The 22,947-nt window shown below is 43.7% G+C and overlaps 1 protein-coding gene across 1 annotated transcript in view; it reads left to right on the forward strand.

Annotated features, from left to right (window-relative positions):
• Positions 1-14,291, forward strand: part of DRAM1 (DNA damage regulated autophagy modulator 1) — a 48,174-nt gene extending 33,883 nt beyond the window's left edge. Inside the window, exons 4-7 of the mRNA XM_082666131.1 lie at positions 2,903-3,080; positions 7,060-7,118; positions 11,061-11,153; positions 11,726-14,291. Of these exons, the coding sequence (XP_082522257.1) occupies positions 2,903-3,080; positions 7,060-7,118; positions 11,061-11,153; positions 11,726-11,770 (375 nt within the window). The 3' untranslated portion in view covers positions 11,771-14,291. The remainder of the gene's footprint in view (positions 1-2,902; positions 3,081-7,059; positions 7,119-11,060; positions 11,154-11,725) is intronic.
• The last annotated feature ends 8,656 nt before the right edge of the window (positions 14,292-22,947 follow it).

The following is a 22,947-nucleotide window of genomic DNA, read 5'->3' on the forward strand; positions in this document are numbered from 1 at the left end:
TGTGAGGGGTGAGGCATCCTTCCTTGTATGACACAGAATCTTCAGGACAACCTAGGGCAGGGATATTCTTCCAGGTCTGGCGGCCAACAAGTTTTCGTTTTAGGATGTTACAAATCCACAACTAAGTGTTTCCTTGTTAACACTGGTGAAAGCTGAGAGCCAAATTTGTAGCCTCCCTGAAGCAAGCCTATAGGGCTTCCAGGAGGGCGTCTTGTGAACTCACTTTGCTTCCGGCTTCGTTTAACTTTCCTACTCTGTTGTCTCTGTGTTAGGAAATAAACATCATAGTTGCCTATGACATTCGTCACGTGGTAGAGACTCTTGAAGACATTTCCTTACGTTTTATGATTGTGTGTGTTTTGGGTTCCATAACAACATTTATTGAAGTTTTCTTTTTTCCTTCTTTCTTTTTCTTATTTGGCCGGGCTGCACGGCTTGTGGGATCTTAGTTCCCCGACCAGGGATTGAACCCTGGCCCCGGCAGTGAGAGCATGGAGCCCTAACTGCTGGACCACCTGGGAATTCTTATTGAAGTTTTCTAGGTGACAGACATTTATGAAAACATTTCATGCTTTAACTCGTATAATTCTAATAATGACCTTAGAAGATAGGTAGTATTATTTTCCTCATTTATCAATGGAGAAATGGAGACCCAGAGAGGTTAATACTCTCCCCAAATCCTGTGAGTCATGAAAAGTCACCTTTGATTGAAGCAGTCTTCCCAGAACCTGTGGGGAAGAGTTAACCTCTAGGCCAGAATGAGAAAATCTCTGTGAGAAAAAAGCATGTACACAGTTCACAGTTCTAGGGCTTCCCAGGTGGCGCAGTGGTTAAAGAATCCGCCTGCCAATGCAGGGGACACAGGTTCTAGCCCTGGTCCACAAAGATCCCACATGTTACGGAGCAACTAAGCCCATGCACCACAACTACTGAGCCCGCGTGCCGCCGCTACTGAAGCCCACATGCCTAGAGCCCACACTCCACAACAAAGAGAAGCCACCACAATGAGAAGCCCGCACACCGCAACGAGGAGTAGCCCCCGCTCGCCGCAACTAGACAAAAACCTGCGCGCAGCAACGAAGACCCAGTGCAGCCAAAAATAAAATAAACTTAAAAAAGAAGAATGATAAATTTTTTTTCATAAAATTAGGGGAAAAAAATTCACAGTTCACAGTTCTAGCGTCAGAAAGCACGATGGAAAAATTATTTTCAAAGGGAAGGTGGCAACTTGGAAGGATATAAGTTGTCTAGTGGAGTGTGGGTATGACTTGTCCTGTGGGGGGGATAGTATGCACTGTATGATATCCCATCACATTATTCTCGGAATAACTCAACATCACAAGTGATAACGGCCATCAGTGTTTAAACCATAAAGGGCAGACTTCAGGAAGAAGGCTTAGGTGGTTAGATAATTACACTTTTGTTTCCTTTTAAGGTTTCTGTGAAGTGATTACATCTTCACAAAGACCAGAAATAGAATTTCTAACTTTCCTGAGAGCAAAGTGTTTGCCTTGTCATTATTCCCGTAAATGTATCTTTACAACTTCCTTTTTCGATATCCTGCAATTCACTTTCGGGCGTGCGGTAAGCAAACCTATGTGAGCGGTTGCCTCAAGAAGAATTAGAGATGTGAGGGCGGGAGACAGCATTGGCTGGTGCTTTTTCTTGAGGGGGAGTAAACTGCATTTACCAGGTGTTCACAGCTAGCACTCTTTCCTGCACTGGTGGATAAGATGGCTACTTTTTGGTGTCTCCTCACCAAGCAGTCTCCGTCAATGCTTTCCTGTCCCTCAAGAAGTCTCCTTTTTGGAAAAGTCAAGTTTCCTGAGGTTGAATCCTCTCAATAGTCTAGTTTTCTCTACTTTTATTATCTTTTTTTTTTTTTTTTTTTTACCGGTACGCGGGCCTCTCACTGTTGTGGCCTCTCCCATTGCGGAGCACAGGCTCCGGACGCGCAGGCTCAGCGGCCATGGCTCACGGGCCCAGCCGCTCCGCGGCATGTGGGATCTTCCCGGACCGGGGCACGAACCCGTGTTCCCTGCATCGGCAGACGTACTCTCAACCACTGCGCCACCAGGGAAGCCCTATTATCTTTTAAATTAACAAGAGTTTCAAAAAGAGCTACCAGGTTTTCATCTTAACCTCTATCCAAAATTCATGTCTGATCTGAGTCGTTTCCCTTCTAAAAGACATCTTTGATGAGCGAATATGTATTCCACAGTGAAAAGGGCACACTGGAAATACACCTCCTGCTAATCCAAGGGCCTTTTGATCTGATTTCATCAGGGCTAATGTGGGTGTCATGAAGCTTGCAGATTAAGATCTGATGTATTGAATTGGCCAGGGTTGAGGAAGCAAGTTTCCTGACAGTGCTAGTGGGGGGTGGAAACAAAGTATGTAAATTCAGGATTTGATTTACTTATTAGCATAGAAAGAAAATGGAGAGTGGAAAGTACCAGGACTATCAGGTTATTCCTAAAACAACCCCAGCTCATTAGCATTAGATGCTTTGCCTTTTGTTTATTTTCCCTTGCTCAAATGTGCCTAACATTCAAGGGGTGAAAAGGATTTGTTTTTCTTAATTCTTTTATAATTTTTTTGGTTTAATAGGGGTTCCCCCGCCAGTTTTATTGAGATATTATTACTGAACCAGGCCCATCTGCCCAACTCGCAGCAAGCCAAACTTTGGTATGGAACAAGCAAGTTCCTGGCATTTACTCCAGTGCCGGGAAGGCTTTTCTCTTGGTCATCTTCTGCAAGCAGCTGTATTTTCCAAAGATGGGGTGTGTGCATCTGTGATGCCTGGTGGCTTGGAGGAGCCCAAAGCAAGTGAGTGAGTGTTCGGCTCTTGATGTGCACAGACTCACGCTGAGTAACAGCACATGTGTGACTTTCTCTCTAGGAGTTAACTGTCCCCGTGGTACACGATGGCGGTGCCCTTTTGGCGTTTGTCTGCGGTGTTGTGTACACGCTCCTGCAATCCATCATCTCTTACAAATCGTGTCCCCAGTGGAACAGCCTTTCCACATGCCGCATACGGATGGCCATCTCTGCCGTTTCCTCTGCAGCCATCATCCCCAGTATCCTTTCTTACATTTGTCAGTGTCCTTGCAAGCTTGACACCCTCACTGCCCCACTCCCCTCCAAAAAAAATGGAGAAAGCAAAGGTTAACAGCCAAGTGTCAACAGGCTTCAGAAGAACGATTGGGAGAAACGGGTAAATCATAAGGAAAATATCTCAACGTTGTCTGGTTAAATCAAAAGAATCTTTGGGGAAAAGAATGGTGTGAAAGGAAAATGAAAAACAATGTCAGAACACTTCAGTCTCTATTTACTTTCCTTCCACAGGGTCGGTTTCATGAGCCATGTGAAAATATTTATTTTTCTCTGTAGTGCTTGGCTAAAGACATCAAATATTGATATTGTACTTAAAGTAATAGCCCTGTGGATTCCCAAGAGGCCCGACTTTCCCTTCTCCCCACACATAGGTGGTTAGATGGTTTGATTTATTCGTCCATATTAAGAGGTTTTAAAAAGCTCTATACTATTTATTTCTAAGTCATTTAAATACATTTAGCCTTTTCTTTTTATCACTGATTTCATTTTCAAAATGAAATTTTATTTTTTCTAATTCAACAATGTGAAAAGAAAATATAAATTTATCATACTTGTATATTCTGATTTAGAAGAAATGAAAAACAACCCTTCCTTCCTTTTTTTTCCTTTTTCATTCTTTCTTTTCCTTTTTTTTCCCCCAAGAGGTATTTAACAAAGAAAAAAAAAGCTGTGGTCTTTCAAGGGTGGAAAATTCCCCATCTTTCAAAATACCATCTGCAGTCATAGCAAATGCTAAAGAGTCATTAAAAACTGGTGATTATTTTCAGACTGTAGGAAAATGGAACTATTTTATTAGCGGTGGTCTTGTTCATCCGAGTTGGGTTGTGGTACAAAGTGGGCAAGCTTGAGTAAAAAGATATTTTGTCATCATGTGCTTCTAAGTATTAAGCCTTGCATTTTTCTTTTAAAATTGGAGCTATAGGGACTTCCTGGTAGCGCAGTGGTGAAGGATCCACCTGCCAATGCAGGGGACACGGGTTCGAGCCCTGGTCCGGGAAGATCCCACATGCTGCAGAGCAACTAAGCCCATGCACCACAACTACTGAGCCTGTGCTCTAGAGCCCATGAGCCACAACTACTGAGCCTGCGTGCCACAACTACTGAAGCCCACGTGCCTAGAGCCCGTGCTCCACCACAAGAGAAGCCACCGCAATGAGAAGCCCGCGCACTGCAATAAAGAGTAGCTCCCGCTCGCTGCAACTAGACAAAGCCTGGGCGCAGCAAAGAAGACCCAATGCAACCAAAAATAAATAAATTCATTTAAAAATTTTCTTAAAAAAAAAATTGGAGCTATACAAAATGTGAAGTCTAAGGATGGTTTTTGTTTTTGTCATTTAGGGAAGAAAAATTTTAATTACAAAATTTCTAAGCACAGAGGAACCAAATTCTAGTATTGAGAAATTTAACAACAAACTATATACACCCTGGTTCCTAAGATAGTTCCTTCTCTGTTTCCTTGTCCTATTTATGGATTGAAGACATTCATGCTTTCTCTTGAGACGGATCTCCTCAAACCTTTTAGCTTGTTTTAGTTGTAAGATTTATAGAACCACTTGTAAAGTCAAAAACAAAGTTTTTTGGTATAGGAAAACTTTCCTTGCTTTCAACTTTGGAGACAGATCGCTAGGTACTAAAATGAGAGAGGTTTAGCAGAATTACTTTTTCAAGCCAGAGTTTCACATACTAATAGTTCCCATTTCTAGGAAGTTCGTATGAGCCATGCTGACGGGTAGGATCCCTGAACAGAAACAGGTTATATGTTTTTATCCAATTAACTTGAAATAATTCATCCATAGGAAAAAGTCTTTTGTCTTAAACATTAGCATGGATTTATATTTCCTTAGAAAGATTTTAAAGTATCTTGAAAATGTCCTTGTTTCTCTTTCCTGTATTAGTTCCGTGAAACCTTATTTGACTCCTGAAGAAACTGAGGCCTGGAATCATGCTTCTGAGCCCTTCCTACTAAACTATCCATCTTGCATTCAGCTTCTGCAGCTTTCAAAAGGCTTCACAAAATCACTAACAATGCAAAGGCCGGTTCCTTTGCGTGAGACGCAGTCTGAGGCTGCCTATTTCTCCGACCTCCGTTTTACACTTTCTTCCCTGACTGTGGCTGTTTCCTGTTCTCTGCTTTTGCCCATGCTCTTCTTCTTGCCTGGATAAACTTCTCCACTTTGTCTTACTAGAACTGAACTGTCTATCCAACACAGTAGCCACTGGCCACACGAGGCTCTTGAGCATTGAAACGTGGGTAGTCTGTGTAGAGAAGGGCCGTAAGTGTAAAACACTGGATTTCAAAGACTTAATGAGAAAAAAAATGTAAAATATCTCATTAATAATTGTTTATATTATTACATGTTGAAATGACAACATGTTTGATATATTGGGTTAAATAAGATATGTTAATATTAATTTCATTAGGCTCTTTTTCGTTTCTGTCAATGTGGTGACTATAGTAGAAAATATTGTGACACATATGCCTGAATTTCTGTGGGATGCTGCTGTCCTAGAGAGCTCCTCAAACCTCACAGCTTAGATTAAACTCAACTCAGTGTAGCTTCCCTGACACCTCAAACCCCATTTCGCTCCAAATTAATAATCTTCCCTCCGAGTCATGACTGCACCCTGTTCTTTTCTCTTTAACGTGGCACATTCCCTGGGTCCGACAAGGCTGTAATATTTCTGGGAGCTGAGACCAGGTCTTTTTTGCCAGAGTTTTGTCTGCCTCTCCCCCCCACCCACTCCTCCCCAGCATGGGACCTGATGGGACTAAAGATGAGATAAAGAATTAAGTGAAAGAATTAAGAGGCTTTTAAAACTATTAGAAACAGACATACGGTCATGACATGATTAGAGAACCTTTAATGTTCTCTACTTCTTTTTATTTTTTGGCCAGCGGCATGCAGGGTCTTAGTTCCCTGACCAGGGATTGAACCCGCGCCCCCTGCTCTGGAAGTGTGGAGTCTTAACCACTGGACTGCCAGGGAAGTCCCATTCTCTACTTCTTTTACTTTGAGAAACTGAGAGGTGTTAAGCATTGCAAAATATGGGACGTGGCCGAGGGCAGGGAGAGAGGGTGCTGACTCCAAATTCAGAGGAGGCGCTAAACTTGGCATTGATTGACACAACACTTGGAATTAACATTTTGCAAAAACTTTTAAAGAGCATCCCATTTCTCTCTAGCTTTCTCTTTGGCCTTCTACGTTCAATCAAAATGGTTGTCACCACCTTTGTGCAGACAGTCTTGTCCACGTTGGGCAGTAGCCTCAGTCCCTGGCCTTGTTAGGCTGGCCTCTCAGGATTTGTCCTTCGTCCCCAAGGTCAGATGTAGGATGTATCTTTCTGATTTGTAAACCCTTTGGGCCAGGGAGGAAGGGCTCCGCTTACACCCAGTTACTCAATGGAAAAATCTGTTTTTTTAAATTTTTATAAAGATAATACATTAAATTTCTGTAGCTTGTTTTTGTATATGAGCCTTGGTACTTTGTGATGCTTTGAAATGTTAATTTTTTCCTTGAAGCTGTTGCCTTGAACATAGTATTTTAGGAAAAAGAATTTTAATCAATATTATTATTTAGGGACAATAGTATTTTAGCGGAAAACTACTGCAAAAGTACCCATATTAGACTGCTGTGTCATTTTGACCAAACTTAAACAACAGGGTCAAGCAAAATGTAGCCACAGATTAAAAGTCTTCTATACATAACTGACAAAGTATTGCTAAGGAATGACTACTTCTGTGTTGTATTTTAACTGCTGCCATGATCGAACTTAAGGTTTGAGATGTAAGAAGCTGATATAACTTGTTTGATCGCAGAAATGTTGGCACTAACATGTGAACATTGTGTAATGGTTATATTATTAGAAGAATAACCTATTCTTTATTCTTCTAATAAAGGACCTATTTTCTCCTGTAGTTTCCTTAACAATTTCGTTTTTTAGTGATTGCCTGTGCTTCGTTAATTTCTATAACCAAGCTGGAGTGGAATCCAAAAGAGAAGGTAAACTATAAGCTGTTTTCAATATGATTGTCAAACCTGGTTCCTTGAATTATTTTCAAAATTATTTTTTAAAATTTGAAATTAAAATTTTAAACCCTTCAACCATCGAGGCTTAGTAAAAGAGGTGAGATTTAAGGGTAGGGAAACAATGCGAATGAAGGTGTATGGAGGTCAGACGAAGCACCACATGTTAAGCGGAGGTGATGAAAACAGAGTAGAAGATAGTTTGTATCAGCATAGGGTGAGAAATAAATGTGGTCAGGGATAAGGTTGTGGGGGAATAGTTTGTGCAAGGCTTTAAGAGGTGGGCAGAGGGGCTCATGCTTGATGTAGGTGATCGGCCGCAGGCTTTTGAACAGGAAAGTAAATTAAAAGAATATTATTGGAGGGCTTCCCAGGTGGCGCAGTGGTTGAGAGTCCGCCTGCCGATGCAGGGGACACGGGTTCGTGTCCCGTTCCGGGATTATCCCACATGCCGTGGAGTGGCTAGGCCCGTGAGCCATGGCCGCTGAGCCTGCGCGTCCGGAGCCTGTGCTCCGCAACGGGAGAGGCCACAACAGTGAGAGGCCTGCGTACCGCAAAAAAAAAAGAATATTATTGGAAGAAAATTAGAAGAGACACCTGGGATGTATTGAAGAGGAGAGAGACCGGAGTTAGGATGGCAGAGAGAAGGCAGTTCCACTAGTTTAGATTTTAGATCAAGATTCCCCTAGACTGGAAGAAATAGCATAAGAATGAAAGGACGTGATGAAGTGAAGATGACTTCCAAGTTTTTGTCTTGGGTGAACCAAAGAACCTGTTCTCATGAACAGATAAGATTGGGTCCCTTGGGACTTCCCTGTTGGTCCAGTGGCTAAGACTCAGCGCTCCCAATGCAGGGGGCCCAGATTTGATCCCTGGTCGCAGAACTAGATCCCACATGCTGCAACTAAGAGTTTGCATGCCGCAACTAAAGATTCCATGTGCCACAACTAAAACATCCTGCGTGCTGCAACTAAGACCCAGCGCAGCCAAATAAATATTTTTTAAAAAGAAGAAGAAAAGATTGGGTCCTTAACAGGAATAAATGATTTCATGGGGAGAAATGGATGGGTTTGGTTTCAGAATCGTTGAATCTGAAGCTATAGTGAAACGTCGAGGAGAAATGTCCAGTTAGACATGGGGGACTAGACCTGGGGTAGGATCAAGAGCCATCAGAGCATAGGGTAGAGTGACGGGTAGTTTCCAGGCCAAACATCAGAACACAAGGAATCAGATGTTTCGAATTAAGATCAACTCATGTCGTTAGTTACCTACAGAGAGAAGGGAGTTAGTGAGGAGCAGTTTTTCCCAAGGGGCAGGTGGAGTTACTGATGTTTTTCAAAGAGCAGTTTCAGGGGCTTCCCTGGTGGCGCAGTGGTTAAGGATCTGCCTGCCAATGCAGGGGACACGGGTTCGAGCCCCGGTCCAGGAAGATGCCGCAGAGCAACTAAGCCCGTGAGCCACAACTACTGAGCCTGTGCTCTACAGCCCGTGAGCCACAACTACTGAGCCCGCCTTGCTACAACTACTGAAGCCCGCGCGGCTAGAGCTCGTGCTCTGCAACAAGAGAAGCCACCACAATGAGAATCCTGCACCCCGCAATGAAGAGCAGCCCCCGCTCGCCACAACTAGAGAAAGCCCGCATGCAGCAACGAAGACCCAATGCAGCCAAAAAAAAAGCCCAATCCCTTTGTTTAAAAAAAAAAAAAAAAAAAAGCAGTTTCAGGGGCTTCCCTGGTGGTCCATTGGTTGACTCCGTGCTTCCACTGCAGGGAGCATGGGTTCGATCCCTGGTCGGGGTAATGGCAGGGTCAGAGGAAGCATTTTCCACCAGAGGGGATTCTGGCAGGTGATGGAAGCCTGCAAGAAGCAAGTGAGAGACTGAAGACGGTGAGGACAAGCCAGGCAGAAGTTAGAAAAAAAGTGCTTCCTGATAAGGAGAGCTCACAAAAGAGTAGCCCTAGGTGTATTTTACGTCTTAACCACTGGGGGGAGGCCTTCCACCACAAATCAGCAGCTGGGAAGGATTCATCAAAGCATATTCCCCAGTTGAAAAACCTTTTTTCATTTCATTTTCTATCTTAAAAATGTGAAAAGTACCTGGTTTTCTATTCACTCCCCTTCCGTTCCCCAATATCCACGAATGCAAAGAAAACTCTTTACATAAGTTCACGGAACAGAATAATCGTTTAGGTCCTGCCCCAAACCGTGGAGTCCTTCAGAGGTTTCACAGCACATTCCTGTGCATTGACTTAACGTGGTAGGGAGGATAAGAATTATTATGTCCTTGTCCCATTTTACGTAGCAAGGAGATTAGAGCTTTGCCTGCGTTCATATATGTGTAGTGGAAGAGTCTGGACCCCTCCTTCAGTGCACTGTTATTAATATCATGCTACAGAAATCCTCTCCCACCCCCAAATTCTGCTGCTATTTGATTAAGCCATCTTCATTGTCTAGAGATGATAGGAGATGGGGTGGGTCCCCTAGTGCTGTCACCTTTGAAAAGGAAGTGGCCCCCATTCTCGACCCTGTAACGTAGGCTGGTCAGATTCTCCCTGGAGTGGCCTGGATGAGAACAGTGGGTGGATGTGATCCTCCGTGGGGAGGGTGAGCGGTGGTGTCTGAGAGTTTGATGTGCCTCAATTAGATCTTTGTGGTGGATCAAAGAAAAGAACTGACCTGTAATCTAGCACACTTGTTTGTTCACACTTGTAACCTACGGCAAAGCAGACAGTGAAGCAGGAAGAAAATGTAGGTTATGATTTGAAATCAGAGGGCTCGAACTGATGACAGTCCACAGGCTAATTGGGCATGTGGGCTAAAGTCAGAATTTAGACAAGCATTTTTTACTTAGATGGTGTTTAAAAATGCTTTTTAATAATGGTTTCCAGTATTTAAAAATCAGGGGAGCTATCTCACACATACACACACGCGCGCGCGCACACACACACACACACACACACACACACACACTCTGTGGGCCTTTTTTTGGCCCCGCCGCATGGCATGTGGGATCTTAGTTCCCTGACTAGGGATCAAACCTGAGCCCCCTGCATTGGAAGCACAGAGTCTTAACCACTGGACCAACAAGGAAGTCTCTCTCTCTCTCTCTCTCTCTCTCTTTTTTTAATCTCAAAGGAACACTGGGGTCATACTTTCCTACCTGGCGAGAATGGAATTGAGCTGATGGGGCGTGGGCTCCCCATTGTCCCTCTTTTTGCAACCGTCAGTTTCATTTCTTTTTATTAGTTTCCTGGCCTCCAGAGGCAGCTGACTTTGGAACCCCGAATTAAAGCCATTCTCTTTCTTGTCCTCCATTCTCTCATTCCTGCCCCCAAGAAAACAGTCTCATAATTAGCATTTGCTTTGTAGCTGTGCTTACCTTATAACATCAAGCAGACCTATTTTCTGAACTGACGTTTTCTATAGTAACAGAGAAACACAAAACCCAGGGGTGATAGCCAGTTTCCTTTAGATGCATAGTTGAAGTCTGGAATAACCACATGGACACTGGGTAGGTGCTTTTCAAGCCTGCCTTTCAACTTTGGGATTCCCAGCTGTGGGAGAGCAAGTCATGCCTTGTATGGAAAGTTCTTTCTTCTGTTGAGTCCAAATTTGCTTTCCACTCTCAGCCGTTTTGTGATCCTTCTTCTGCCTGTTGAGGTTCCACAGACAAGTCTTAAAGCCAGAGCGTGTGAGAACCAGAGAGAACTTTTGGGGTCATTGTATTCACTTCTTATCGGGCAGTTGCCCTGATGTGCATCCACATGGCCTTGCTTACCGTGTTTCCTCCGGGGGTTGATTTATGCTCACTGGACAGCTTTTTCCTTTGGCCTGACCTGCTCATTATTATTTCAGTATGCCCACTAAAGTGAACGCATTTAGGCTAAATTCTGTTTCTTTTTTTGCTGTTGCTCTTAGGATTATGTATATCACGTAGTGAGTGCGGTCTGTGAATGGACAGTGGCCTTTGGTTTTATTTTCTACTTTCTAACATTCATCTACGATTTCCAGGTAGGTATTTATCAGTGCAAATGTTACAAGTTATGATGCGGATTAGTAGAAATCCATAGAACATTTCTTGCATTTAACATAAGTGCACTATCTTTTTACCCTTATGTGTTTGAAAAAATATGTAAGTATTGTGCAATTTAGTGTATTCCCAAAGGAAAGCATCTTGAATAGCTCTCCTAAACAAGGAAACGTTCATCTGTCCTCTGCCATTTGATGCTTATAGTCATAGATCCTGGTTATTTTTTTTTCAAAGAGGTCTCACAAGTTCCAAATAACAGGAAATATGTCTTTTCTTAAAAATAAAAGTGTGTTGTTGAAAAATGTTCTCAAGGCAGAGAGAAGATGGGACCTTGTCAGATTTGGCAACAGGGAAAATCTTACATTTTGAAACAAGTGAATTACTAGCTAAAAGGTTAGAGAGAAGGCCAAGAAAACTCTTGAGGACCCAACTCGAGCTCAGTACAAACCGTAGTGAGATCATCTCTGAGGGGGTGCAAAGCTGTTGGGAGTTTCAGAGCTGGCACTGGAATTGTTTACCTTCTTTTAAACCTTTTTTATTTTTTTAAAAATAGAGTGTCACCCTAAGGATATCCACAGAAATCAATGGTGATGTTTGAAGGAAGGAGAATTCAATCTCACTCAAGGAAAGTGGCAGACAATTTCTAGAAGTGGTACAGAGGATAGACAGGGTTTTAACGCTGCCCTGCGTGGAATTCATCTGCAGCACATCCAGGACTTGAATTTCTTTAAGAATTCCCAATAGTTGTACTATTTCCAAAGGTATGTTTTCCTAGAGAATGTAGAGCATTTATGACATTGTAGCAATGTTTTTATAATTTTCTAAGTAGACACTTTTTTATATTAACAAATTCATTACAGAAAAGATAAGGTGTTCCAGAAAATGGAGACCTCTTATTTTTTGTACAGATTCTGTTTTGTTTCTTTGTCTGTAAGAGATTTATGGAAATACACTAAAGGAGGAATTCATTAAAAAGTAAAATCAGGGAATATTCATTTTAAAATTTCATTTTTAGAGAATGCACTGTATAATTTTATATCTCAAGAGCATCTATAAAATTCAATTTATAATGATCATTAAGATTTCGTTAATAAACTAACACTAAGAGACTATGATTTTTAGATGAACCAAGCAAAATGCTTCTGTTGAAAGGCCTTAATACCACTATGCACATTAACTCAGTGACCACGGAAGACCACGGTTTTGAAATTCTGTCCCCCCCACAGGCCTCCCTGCTCACAGAGACCAAGCTTCTACCCTTGCTGCTAACTGGCAGTCCGTAGTGATGTAACTCCAGGTAGGATTGATTTAGCAAGGCAGCTTAGAAATCAAAAGCCTTCTAACAACAGAGTGAAATGCAGGTGAACAACTAACAGGAAAAACTCACTGGATTCCGGACTGTTGTCTTTACCAGATGAGCAGGGAGCGGGGAGTGTGTCTCAGGGAATATCCAAGTAAGGCAGGATTATGGGAAGGAGACTTTTGCTTAATACTAAACCTCTGCAAAAGCCAGTCTGCAAACAGCATTGCAGATTCCACTTATAAAACTACCCTTTATTGTTACTGGCATAACTTGACATACAGTCTGACTCAGAAGCTGCAACTAACACCTTGCATTCATTTTACGCCAGTCAACGTGCTGATGGGAGCGCAGGTCTGAGAGAGGAGAAAGGGGAGCAGGGTGTGTGATGGAGTTTGTTTGCTCCTCTTCTTAATGCCTATGGCTGGGTGTTTGCACACTTTACAAAATGTGAAGCAGGTCCTTTGCTCAGCAAGACCTGCACATGGTGCCACTTTTCACCCAAATCAAAAATGACAAATGAAAAGCAGGTCATTCCAGAGGAAGAAGTGGGTCTTGAAATAGGAAGGCTTAGGTTTAGAAGTTGAAGAGAAGGAACTCTTCTTCAGGGACCCTCCAGACCATAAACCCATGTCTGGCCAAGTGGGTCCAGACCTTGAGGGCATATGCCAAGGGCAGAGCAGCCCGCCTGGATAGCTGTGGAGGAAGGAGTGAGACTCAGGGGTGGTCAGCCACTTCTGCAAGGTCACACTCTATTTCCCCTCAAGGTTCAGTGGTGAGAGCCTCAGACCCGCTGCTGGGTTAGTGGTAACTTGTTATAATGCTGTGGCTCTCTGTGTAACACTGGAACTGAAATACTGGTTAAAGCTATGTTCTGCAGAGGGGGAGGAATGCCACTGGCCTTTACCGTGGAACCTGCAGTAGAATGAATCCAGAGCTGGGTCTCCCTTGGAACAGACTTTTGTTATCAGCCCTTCTGGATGCATTGTCATTCATTTCTATATCTCTCTGCAAGATTTAGATTGGGAGCTCCTTGAGGGCAGGGTCTGCGCCTTAATCTTTGTCTTTGTAACTCCAGCATTTACCAGGCTGCCTCCTGGTACACAGTAGGTGCTTAATAAATACTCACTGAATGCATGAATGAAGGAATGAGCAAATGAAGGCATGGCCAGGGATATTTGTAGTGCTGCATAATGAGATTTACTCTGGTTTACTAATTAAGTGCTTAAATAGTCTGTGTCACCTTGTAATATTGACTGTTCTGCTCTGTGTGCTGTAAACGTTTCAGTTGTTTGGGCTTCTCCATTCTATGATGACTCTCTTCATCCTGGACAGTTACCACAGAAATTGTTAAATGGGCTAGACAAAATGGTACACCTGGCTTGGCAAACTGAGAAGGCCAAAAATCACTCCAGACAATCACGTTCTGCTGATTCCATGAAATCTCTAAAGCTGATCTTATCCATATTCTGGTATTACTTCTAATTTCCATGAACTTGCATTTCCTTGGACCTCATGGCTAAAGGAGTAAAATAAAATGAAATATTTCTTTATTTTAGTAGTTTGTGTCTCTGTTAAATTACAATATGTCGACTGGGTGCTACTATGAAGTATATTTATCCGGGAAAGGATTCTAGCTCCACTTGGACTCTATAAAGGTAGAGTTTAAACCTTATGTGTTCTTTTTTTTTTTTTTTTTTTTTTTTGCGGTACGTGGGCCTCTCACTGTTGTGGCCTCTCTCGTTGTGGAGCACAGGCTCCGGACGCGCAGGCTCAGCGGCCATGGCTCACGGGCCCAGCCGCTCCGCGGCATGTGGGATCTTCCCGGACCGGGGCACGAACCCGTGTCCCCTGCATCGGCAGGCGGACTCTCAACCAGTGCGCCACCAGGGAAGCCCACCTTATGTATTCTTAATTCATGTAGATTTGCATGTGGGCAGGATGGCTCATCTTTGTAGAGATTCTTGAATAGTAGTATCAGAAGTTTGCACCAGAAATCCAACTCAAATTTGTTGAACGAAAAAGGGGCATCTATTGCTTCAAGTAATGAGAAGTCCGGGGGTAGAGCTGGCTATAGGGATGGCTGGATCCACAAGTGCCACCAGGACTCCATCTGTTCTCTTCTTCTCTCAGCTCTGCTTTTCTCTCTGTTGGCATTATTCTCAGGCAGGCTTTCCCCTGGTGGGAGTGAGATGGCTTCTAGAAGACCCAGGCTACAAACTGTCCAGTGGAATGAGAGGGCTTCCTAAAAGTTCCAACCAAAGCTCTCCAATTCAAACTCACTGTCTCTGATTGGCTGCCTTGGGTCACATGCCCATCCTGTAGCCCAGGGAGGTGTGATGATGCTCTGATTGGTCAGACCAGCATCACATGTCCACCTCTGGAGCATTGAGGGGTCCACACTGCCCAAACTACTGGGCTGATGGTGCAGGAAAGTTGTTTCTCAGAAGAAAGGGATGATAAATGGATCTTGCACAGACAAAAAGCTGCAGATTCCACTATGAAATTAAAGTCTTCCCTGACCCCACAGGTCAGAAAAGCCAACCCAACTTGATTCAGAGCAAACCAAATTTTACCTGCTGCCAATATTTTCAGGTAAAAAAAAAGATAAGTAAATGTAAGCCAGGTAGGTAATAATGTACCTTCAGTTAACTTCAAAGTTATGTTTATACTTCTCCAAGCTTCTCGTGTTCTTATTTAACCTCTGTGAGATTGGTCAGGCAGTTAACTGTCACATGCTTCAAATGAGGAAACTAAGGCAAAGAAAAAGAGGTTCAGTGACCTGTAAGTGGTTCTACCACCGGATGGCAACAGATTCCTGTCTGGGACTCTTGTTTTCTAATCCAGTGCATCTTTTTTTTTTTTTCCTCCCCAAACATTAACAGAGGATTCCACAGAAATTGTATTTCATAAACCAAATTAAGTACATCAGTGTTGTGCTGTGTTTGGGTTTCCTAACATCCCTTACATGTGGCATGGTCCCATGTTCCCAGTTTTTACTCATTTGGAGACACACTGGTCTGGTATTTGGGCCTGGAATGAGGAAGGGGGAGTGGGAGGAAGATAAGTGGTCTCCATTCTCTCCCATTCCTTGATTCTGGCAAGCCTGGAGGCCCAGCCGTCTCCCCACACACATACTCTTGGTCTGGCTCTGAATACCCTGCATTCTCAAGGCCAGAATGTCATGCATCTGCATCTTGTCTGTTGCACAAGAGAGCAACCACAGCCTCAAGCCCTGGAGGAGAAGCTTCTGACGCTCCTGGGTCACCCCCAGCAGATTCATCTTCTAAAACGAAGGGCAGCGGTATGCCAAACTCACACTGGGGGTGGTGGTGACCTCCAAAATCAATGCTTGGAAAGTGCTGAAGGGGCTACCAGCCATCTGCACTGTGGTTTGGGTCAGGGTGCCATGAGATAGATGATGCCTAGTGAGCCTGCAGCCTAGGTAGTCCCTCAGTGATGAGCAAAGCCCTCCATCCCCAGAGCCGGCTCTACCTCTGGACTCTTCAGTTACATGAATCTCTTTTTAACTTCGGTAAACTTGAGCTGGATTTCCCATGCTTATTCCTATAAGAGCCCTGACTTAATACAAATACCCAAGAGTTCTCCTAATATGCAAATATAGCAAACTGCTGTTATCTGGACTCACTGTGCTGGGGTGGAAAGATAATTTCTAGATAACAGGTGATTCAACTGTTCCCACTCACAGCCCTTACTCTCTGAACCATGTTTTCTTTTTTTTAAAATCTCGAATCAGTAATATATTGATGTGATTCAAAAATCAAAACGATATAAAAAGGTACTCTGTGAAAAGCCTTTGTACTTTCCTCTACCCACACTTAATTCACCGCTCTTCTGGCAGATAGCCCCTTTTAATGAAAATACAAGCAGAAACACACATTTAAGAACGTTTCCCTTTTAATTTCTATCCCAAATGTAGCATATCTTGCAAACAGTTTTGAGCCTGCCTTTTTTGACTAAGCAATGTATCTCAGAGATGTTTCCTTATCAACACACAGAGAGCTTCTTTGGGTTTTTTTGTTCTGTTTTACACTTGTACAGTATTCTATGTGCCATCCTTTATTTAACAAGTCCCCTGTTTGATGACCAATCATGTGGTGTCCAAGCTTTGCAATTATAAGTGAGTGACCTAGTACATACAGCATTTCACACGGGTGCAAGGAAATCTGTGGGAGAAATTCCCGTGAGTGGGAATGCTGGGACCAACGGGAACTGCAATCTGTGATGTGACAAATACTATCTTCTTGCCTTTGGAACCTTACCACATGAGTGTTTTTTGTTGGAAAATCTTTCCAGCTATTTCACCCTTCCATCTAAACTGGGGATGCTGATTGTAAGTTCACCTTTTCTTGGCAACTCATTCATTCATCATGTGGATTCTGCAGTACATGGTGTGGGACAGAAGCCAACTGATGGTGTCACTGTTCTACAAAGCCCTCTTCACTCTTTTATTTAAGCCCCTAGGGCAGGGAGGGTGAGGCTGTTTGCTCCCCTCTCTGCGGACAGCAGAACGCCACTGTCTTTTACCTCCTACCAACTGATGCCCACTCTCCTTTTCATGGTCAAGAGTGTCTCCATCTCACTTGGGTTTTTCATTGTGATCTTGCACTTTTGTCTCTGCCTCTTCTAATCTCATCTCTTTTCTATCCACTTTCTCTTTTGGGATCTCTTTGAAGGGCTGCCACTTCACTTATACTTCCTTATCTTCTGAGAACATTTTGCTTTTATAGACATCAATCATCAACCACAATATTCCCTTTCCTCTTTCTGGCAAACTGAACCATTACAGAACCAGGGAGAATCCACAAGCCTTTTGGTCCTCCCTGACCTTGTAGCTTGGTGGTCAGTGTGGAATGACCCAATGAGTGGGGGACACCAGCGATGCAGGGGCGAGAGAGAGAGAGAGAGAAAGAGAGAGAGGGAGAGAGGGATTGATTCTCCAGCTTTGAGAAATTTAACTTACTTAGAAATAATAGGCTTTAATTGATGGACCTACCTTGATACATCATTACACCATAGTCTGTAGTATCCATTAGGGTTCACTCTTGGCGTGGTGCACATTCCATGAGTTTCGACAAATGTAGCGTGGCATGTAGCTGCTATTGTAGTATCATACAGAATAGTTTCACTGTCCACAAAATCCTTTTGTCATTTTGAAAAAGACAAAGTTGGGACTACCTGTGGAGAGACAGCATAAAGTTTTCTCAGTACCAGCTATTCAGGGACTTTTGTTTAACCACCAAGAACATTTCTTTACTTGCTTGCATTATGACTCAGTTCCTGTTAATATTGACTGAGCATCCAACCACAACGAAGATACTGTGAGAAGGGGACAGGGAGTAGGTAGTGGGAACATGATAGAGAGAGGGCTCCTGTGCCACACCAATCTTTGGTGGGTGTTTGAGATTAGCTCTCCCACAGCCATGCATGACCCTTGAAGGGGAGCACCGAAATGGCTAAGGATGCCATGGGGCAGTGAGGCTGGGGGCTGGGGGCCTTTCAGTATGATTAAGGCCCTGGTAGCTGTGAGGTGTGGTTTCTTAGGACTCTGAACTCTTAGTATCTTTTGCTTCTGATTGGTGCAGTAAGATGGACTTGGGGTTAGAAACATCTGCTCTCTACTTGCCAAGGAGGCAATCATGGTGGGGTGCAGAGACCACTTAGGCTTCCCCCAGGCTGAGTAACAGAAGTCCTCAGTGCTCACACTTGTCAGACGGATGGGCTTGGCATCCTACCTCCAGCAGGTGATGTGGTTGGAGGATGTAGAGTTCTCTGAGCCTCCAGCGGAAGCAGAAGGGTCTCCGGGCTCGGGGTCCCAGGTTCCAGCTCTCTTGCTCATCAGGCTAATGTTAGCACAAGTGATAGGAATGCCTGGAAGACAAAATTCACCTTCTTGAACAATCCTGTTGCTTAGGGTCAGCCCAGAGAAGCACATTCCGGGTGCCACCCAAGATATCTGATTTAGGGTAAAGAGTGATGTAGTTAGAGCTGGCCAGCAATTTGACAGCTGCTAACATAACCTTTAACACGTGTATTAAAATGAATACTGAGCTTAGTTCAGTCTGTCATTTCCTCTTAATACTTGAAAAGCCAGAGTTTTGTTTGAAAGTTCCCTCAAAAGGCTCTAGCGGGTGAATTTATTCTTCCGCTTGACCACACTTGGAACTCTGAAGTCAGAACCACCTTGAAACTGAAACCAGGAAAATCCCTGGTCTCTCTGGCCGAGAGAAGCAAAGGTATGCTCTGAGGTTTATTAAATAATTACCCAGTTGCTGACATGTTGTAGGGGAGGGAAGAGCCAAGGTGCTGGCAAGTATGAATAGACATTAGAGAGGATCTTGTGTCATGGGGCTTATAAATGAGGTAGAACATTTTGATGTTCCCTGACCTTTGGCTCAAACCGGGGGATGTGTTCTCTTGAGAAGACTCAGTTAACTAGGCCTTGGTGTGCTCTGTCGTTGTTTTGACTGTCTGAAAGACCACAGTCAGCTGTGATCCAATTAATGCTGAAGATACTCAAAAGTCGTTGGCTGTTGGGAGCAGATGCAGCAGTGACTTGAAGAGAAGAAAATGAGAAGTGGGGCTTCCCTGGTGGCACAGTGGTTAAGGATCCACCTGCCAATGCAGGTGACACGGATTCGAGCCCTGGTCCGGGAAGATCCCACATGCCACGCAGCAACTAAGCCCTTGTGCCACAATTACTGAGCCTGCGCTCTAGAGCCCGCAAGCCACAACTACTGAGCCCACGTGCCACAACTACTGAAGCCCGTGTGCCCTAGAGCCCTCGCACTGCAACTACTGAGTCCATGCCATGTGTTCTAGGGCCCGTGTGCCACAACTACTGAGCCTGCATGCTGCAACTACTGACGCCCACGTGCCTAGAGCCTGTGACCCGCAACAAGAGAAGCCACCGCAATGAGAAGCCCACGCACCTCAACAAAGAGTAGCCCCCACTCGCCACAACTAGAGAAAGCCCACAGGCAGCAAGGAAGACCCAATGCAGCCAAAAAAAGAAAGTGAGAAGTGAGGGAAAAAACCCGGAATTAATTGGCCATTTCGACTTCCCATCTGCAGCTGGTGTGAATGGCAGATGAGGGCAGGTTTCCTAATAAATGGCTCTGAGACTAACTCAGTTCAGAGGTTCAGGGAGGGAGGATGATAACTTCCTTCAATACTCCCCAGACTTCAACCATTTGTGTGTCTCCTTTGCAATTTTTGTCATCCTCTTACTGCAATTTACTGAATATTTTTCACTGACTCACTTTTTAACTATTTTTATTTTAAAAAGAAACTTCTCCCGTTGCTTCTCCTCCTGGACTGCCTGGTTTGGTGAATGGTGTTACCATTCCCTGGGTCACCCAGGGCAGAAACACTCTGCTCCCCAACCCCACCTCATGTTCTATTAACTTTATCTCCTATGTACTGGGTTAAAAGATAATTATCATCCAAACCAGGGCATTCTGGGGAATGAAAGGGACATTATTAATAAGTGAACCAGAAGGAAACTGGGTTTGTCGGAAGCAAACGGGGATATGTGGTTAACCATCTACATGGCCTTGAAACCTCTTCCTCCTCCCCATTCCCACCATCACTACCTTATTTATTCATAATTATTTGCCTTCATAATTATTTGCTTGGACTAGTGCAGTAGCTCGCTATCGTTTCCTTAATTTCATTCTTGGTCCTTTCCAACACATCTTACACACTGCACATACACATTTGATATAACAGCCTCTTAAAATCCTTCAGTGGCTCCCCATAACTTCAGGATAAATTACAAATTCCTTAGTATGGCTTACCAGGCGCTTCACAGATCTGTTCCTTTTTATCCTTCCAGCCTGTGAGCTCATTTATTTATTCATTCATTCAACATTTATTGAGAGTTACTCTGGGTTGGCACCGTGCTAGTCTCTGGAATATAACCATAAATAAGATGGGTTTCTGCCCTCAAGGTATTTATAGTGGAGTGGAGAAACAGCCAAGGAAACACTAGAGTTAAAAAAAAATAAAACAAATAACATGCTATGGTGAAGCACTGCCCTCTCTGACCTCATGGCTCAAAGTGTGTTCCAGGGACCTGGAAGCTTGATAGAAACTCAGAATCTTAGGGCCCCAACCCAGACTCACTAAATCCAAATCTGCATTTTAGTAAGACGCTTAGGTGGTTCGAGTTAACATTAGTTTGCAAAGCCTGGTCTGTGGGACCGTGCTAGTTGAAGAGCTTGGTTCAGTTCCCTAGGGATGGTCATGCCTGGAGGGAGACTTGGAGGAGGAGATAGAGTTTGCTAAATGAAGGCAAGGTGGGGAAAGGGATTCACCTGTGCTGTGGAACAGAGGCAAGAGAGCTTATGCTGTTTGGTGGGAATTACAAGTTCTTCAGTATCTGGGGACATGGGTTTCAGGTGGGAGCCTCACCTAACTCAGAGATACCTTATTCAAGGAGAAAAAATGATCAACCTCGGCACCTTCATTTCTTCTTTGAGCCCATCTGGAAAGGATGATTTAGAACGAATACTTTAATTCATAGAGACAGACAGTAGAATAGGAGTGACCAGGAGCTGGAGGGAGGGGAGAATGGGGAGTTACTGTTTAATGGGTACAGAGTATATGTTTTGAGATGATGAAAAAGTTCCGGAAATGGATAGTGGTGGTGGTTACACAACATTGTGAATGTGCTTAATGCCACTAAAACCGTATGCTTCAAAATGGTGAAAGTGGCAAATTCTTATGTTATATATATTTTACCACAATTCTAAAAAAAGGAATCTTTGACTTTGGAGTCAAAGACTTGGTTTTCAAGTTCCAGCTTTGATGCCCCAGCAAGTCAGGTAACTTCATGGAACCTCAGTGTCTTCATCTGTAAAATGGGAATAACCATCATACCTGCCTCATAGTCTTGTCATGAAGATTCACTGGAGCAATGCCCGTAAAGCACCTGGGAGCTCGCTGGGTTTTCCTTATGCCCATTAAATATTGAAAAGCATGTTCTTATCCTTAGCACAATGTCTGGCACAGCTAGCCCTTGGCATCACAGTTATTTTTACCCCTTCCACTTCGTCTTTGAGGTAGCAGTGGTTTTCAACTCTTAGCTGCACATTAGAATCACCTGTAGAGTTTTGTAAACAGCCTTTTGCCTGGAGCAACTAAATGAATTTCAGGAATAGAGCAGAAGCATCATTATTCCAGGTGATTCCAATGTGTGGCCAAGGCTGAGAACTGTACTATAGCAGTGGTCCACAAGCATTAGTGTGTATCAGAATCACCTGGAGGGCTTGTCAAAACAATTCTTGGGTCCCCGCCCCATCCCCCTCCACCCCGAGTTTCAAGTTTAGTAGATACAGAACAGCCTTTCACTTTATTCCATCATCTATGTGGTGGCCCTTTCTTTTTGTTTGCAGTCTACCCACTACTTAACCTCTTCCAGACCCATTACTCAACTGAACTTTTTCTTGAAAACACTTGCCAATAGTCTTCTTCACGCCAATGCTCTCCATATTCTCTAACTGTGGCCTTAGACACAATTCACCATGTCTCAAAATTCTCCTCCTTTGAATTCAGGGCCACTACTCTGGGTCATGTTTTCCTTATTTCTCTTTCCTTCTCCCTCCCCCACTTGGAAGTACGGATTCCCATGTGGGACTCCCATGACCATATTCTGGAATTCCTTTATTTATCCCTTAAAAAGATCACAGTCTTAGAAGTGAGACAGACATGGGTTCATATCTTGTACCTGGACAATTTACTCAAACTCTGAGCCTCATTTTCCTTACTGGTGATGATAATAGTGCCCCTGTAAATAATACATCCCTGACACATAACACCCAACTATTATAGGGTTTCGCCTTTAAGAACATGGTAAAATCTTGACCTTGAAGAGAACTCCAGGAGTGGTGGGACTAACCCATAGGATGCAGAGGGCAGAGCCAGGGATATCAAAAACACAGTGTGGAAGAATAAAGCCAGGATTTACCAAGGGGCAAGGAAATGGGCCCAACCAAGGATTTTCCAGGAACGCCTGGGCAGACAGAGAGGTGAGAGATGGGATCTTAGAAAAGGAACTGACCATGAGATTCCCTGTGACTACATTAAAATGTGAGCCTATGGGCTGGTCCATGCACAGGATGGGGGTTGTTAATAGTGCTATCACGAGCTATGAAATGGCCCCAGAGGACGCCCACAAGGGGATTTCAACCCCAGCAGTGTGGAATTCAGTCCCTTTGGCAAGAAACAAAGTGATAAAGGACCTGTTACAGTTTGCACCATTTATTACTGTCGTGTGCAAAACATGATTCGGGGCATTACACAGAGCTCTTGTTACCACCAGATGAGGTCTCTGAGTGCTGTTTCCCGTTGATGATGTTATTCAGCAGGACGGCTCACATGTTGAAATTTGAAACTCCTTGGGTGAAGAATGCCTCTGCAGGCTGTACCAGATGTTGCTTGTGTAGCTCCCC

Source organism: Grampus griseus (genome assembly GCF_964374135.1).
Source record: "Grampus griseus genome assembly, chromosome: 11".
NCBI lineage: Eukaryota > Metazoa > Chordata > Mammalia > Artiodactyla > Delphinidae > Grampus > Grampus griseus.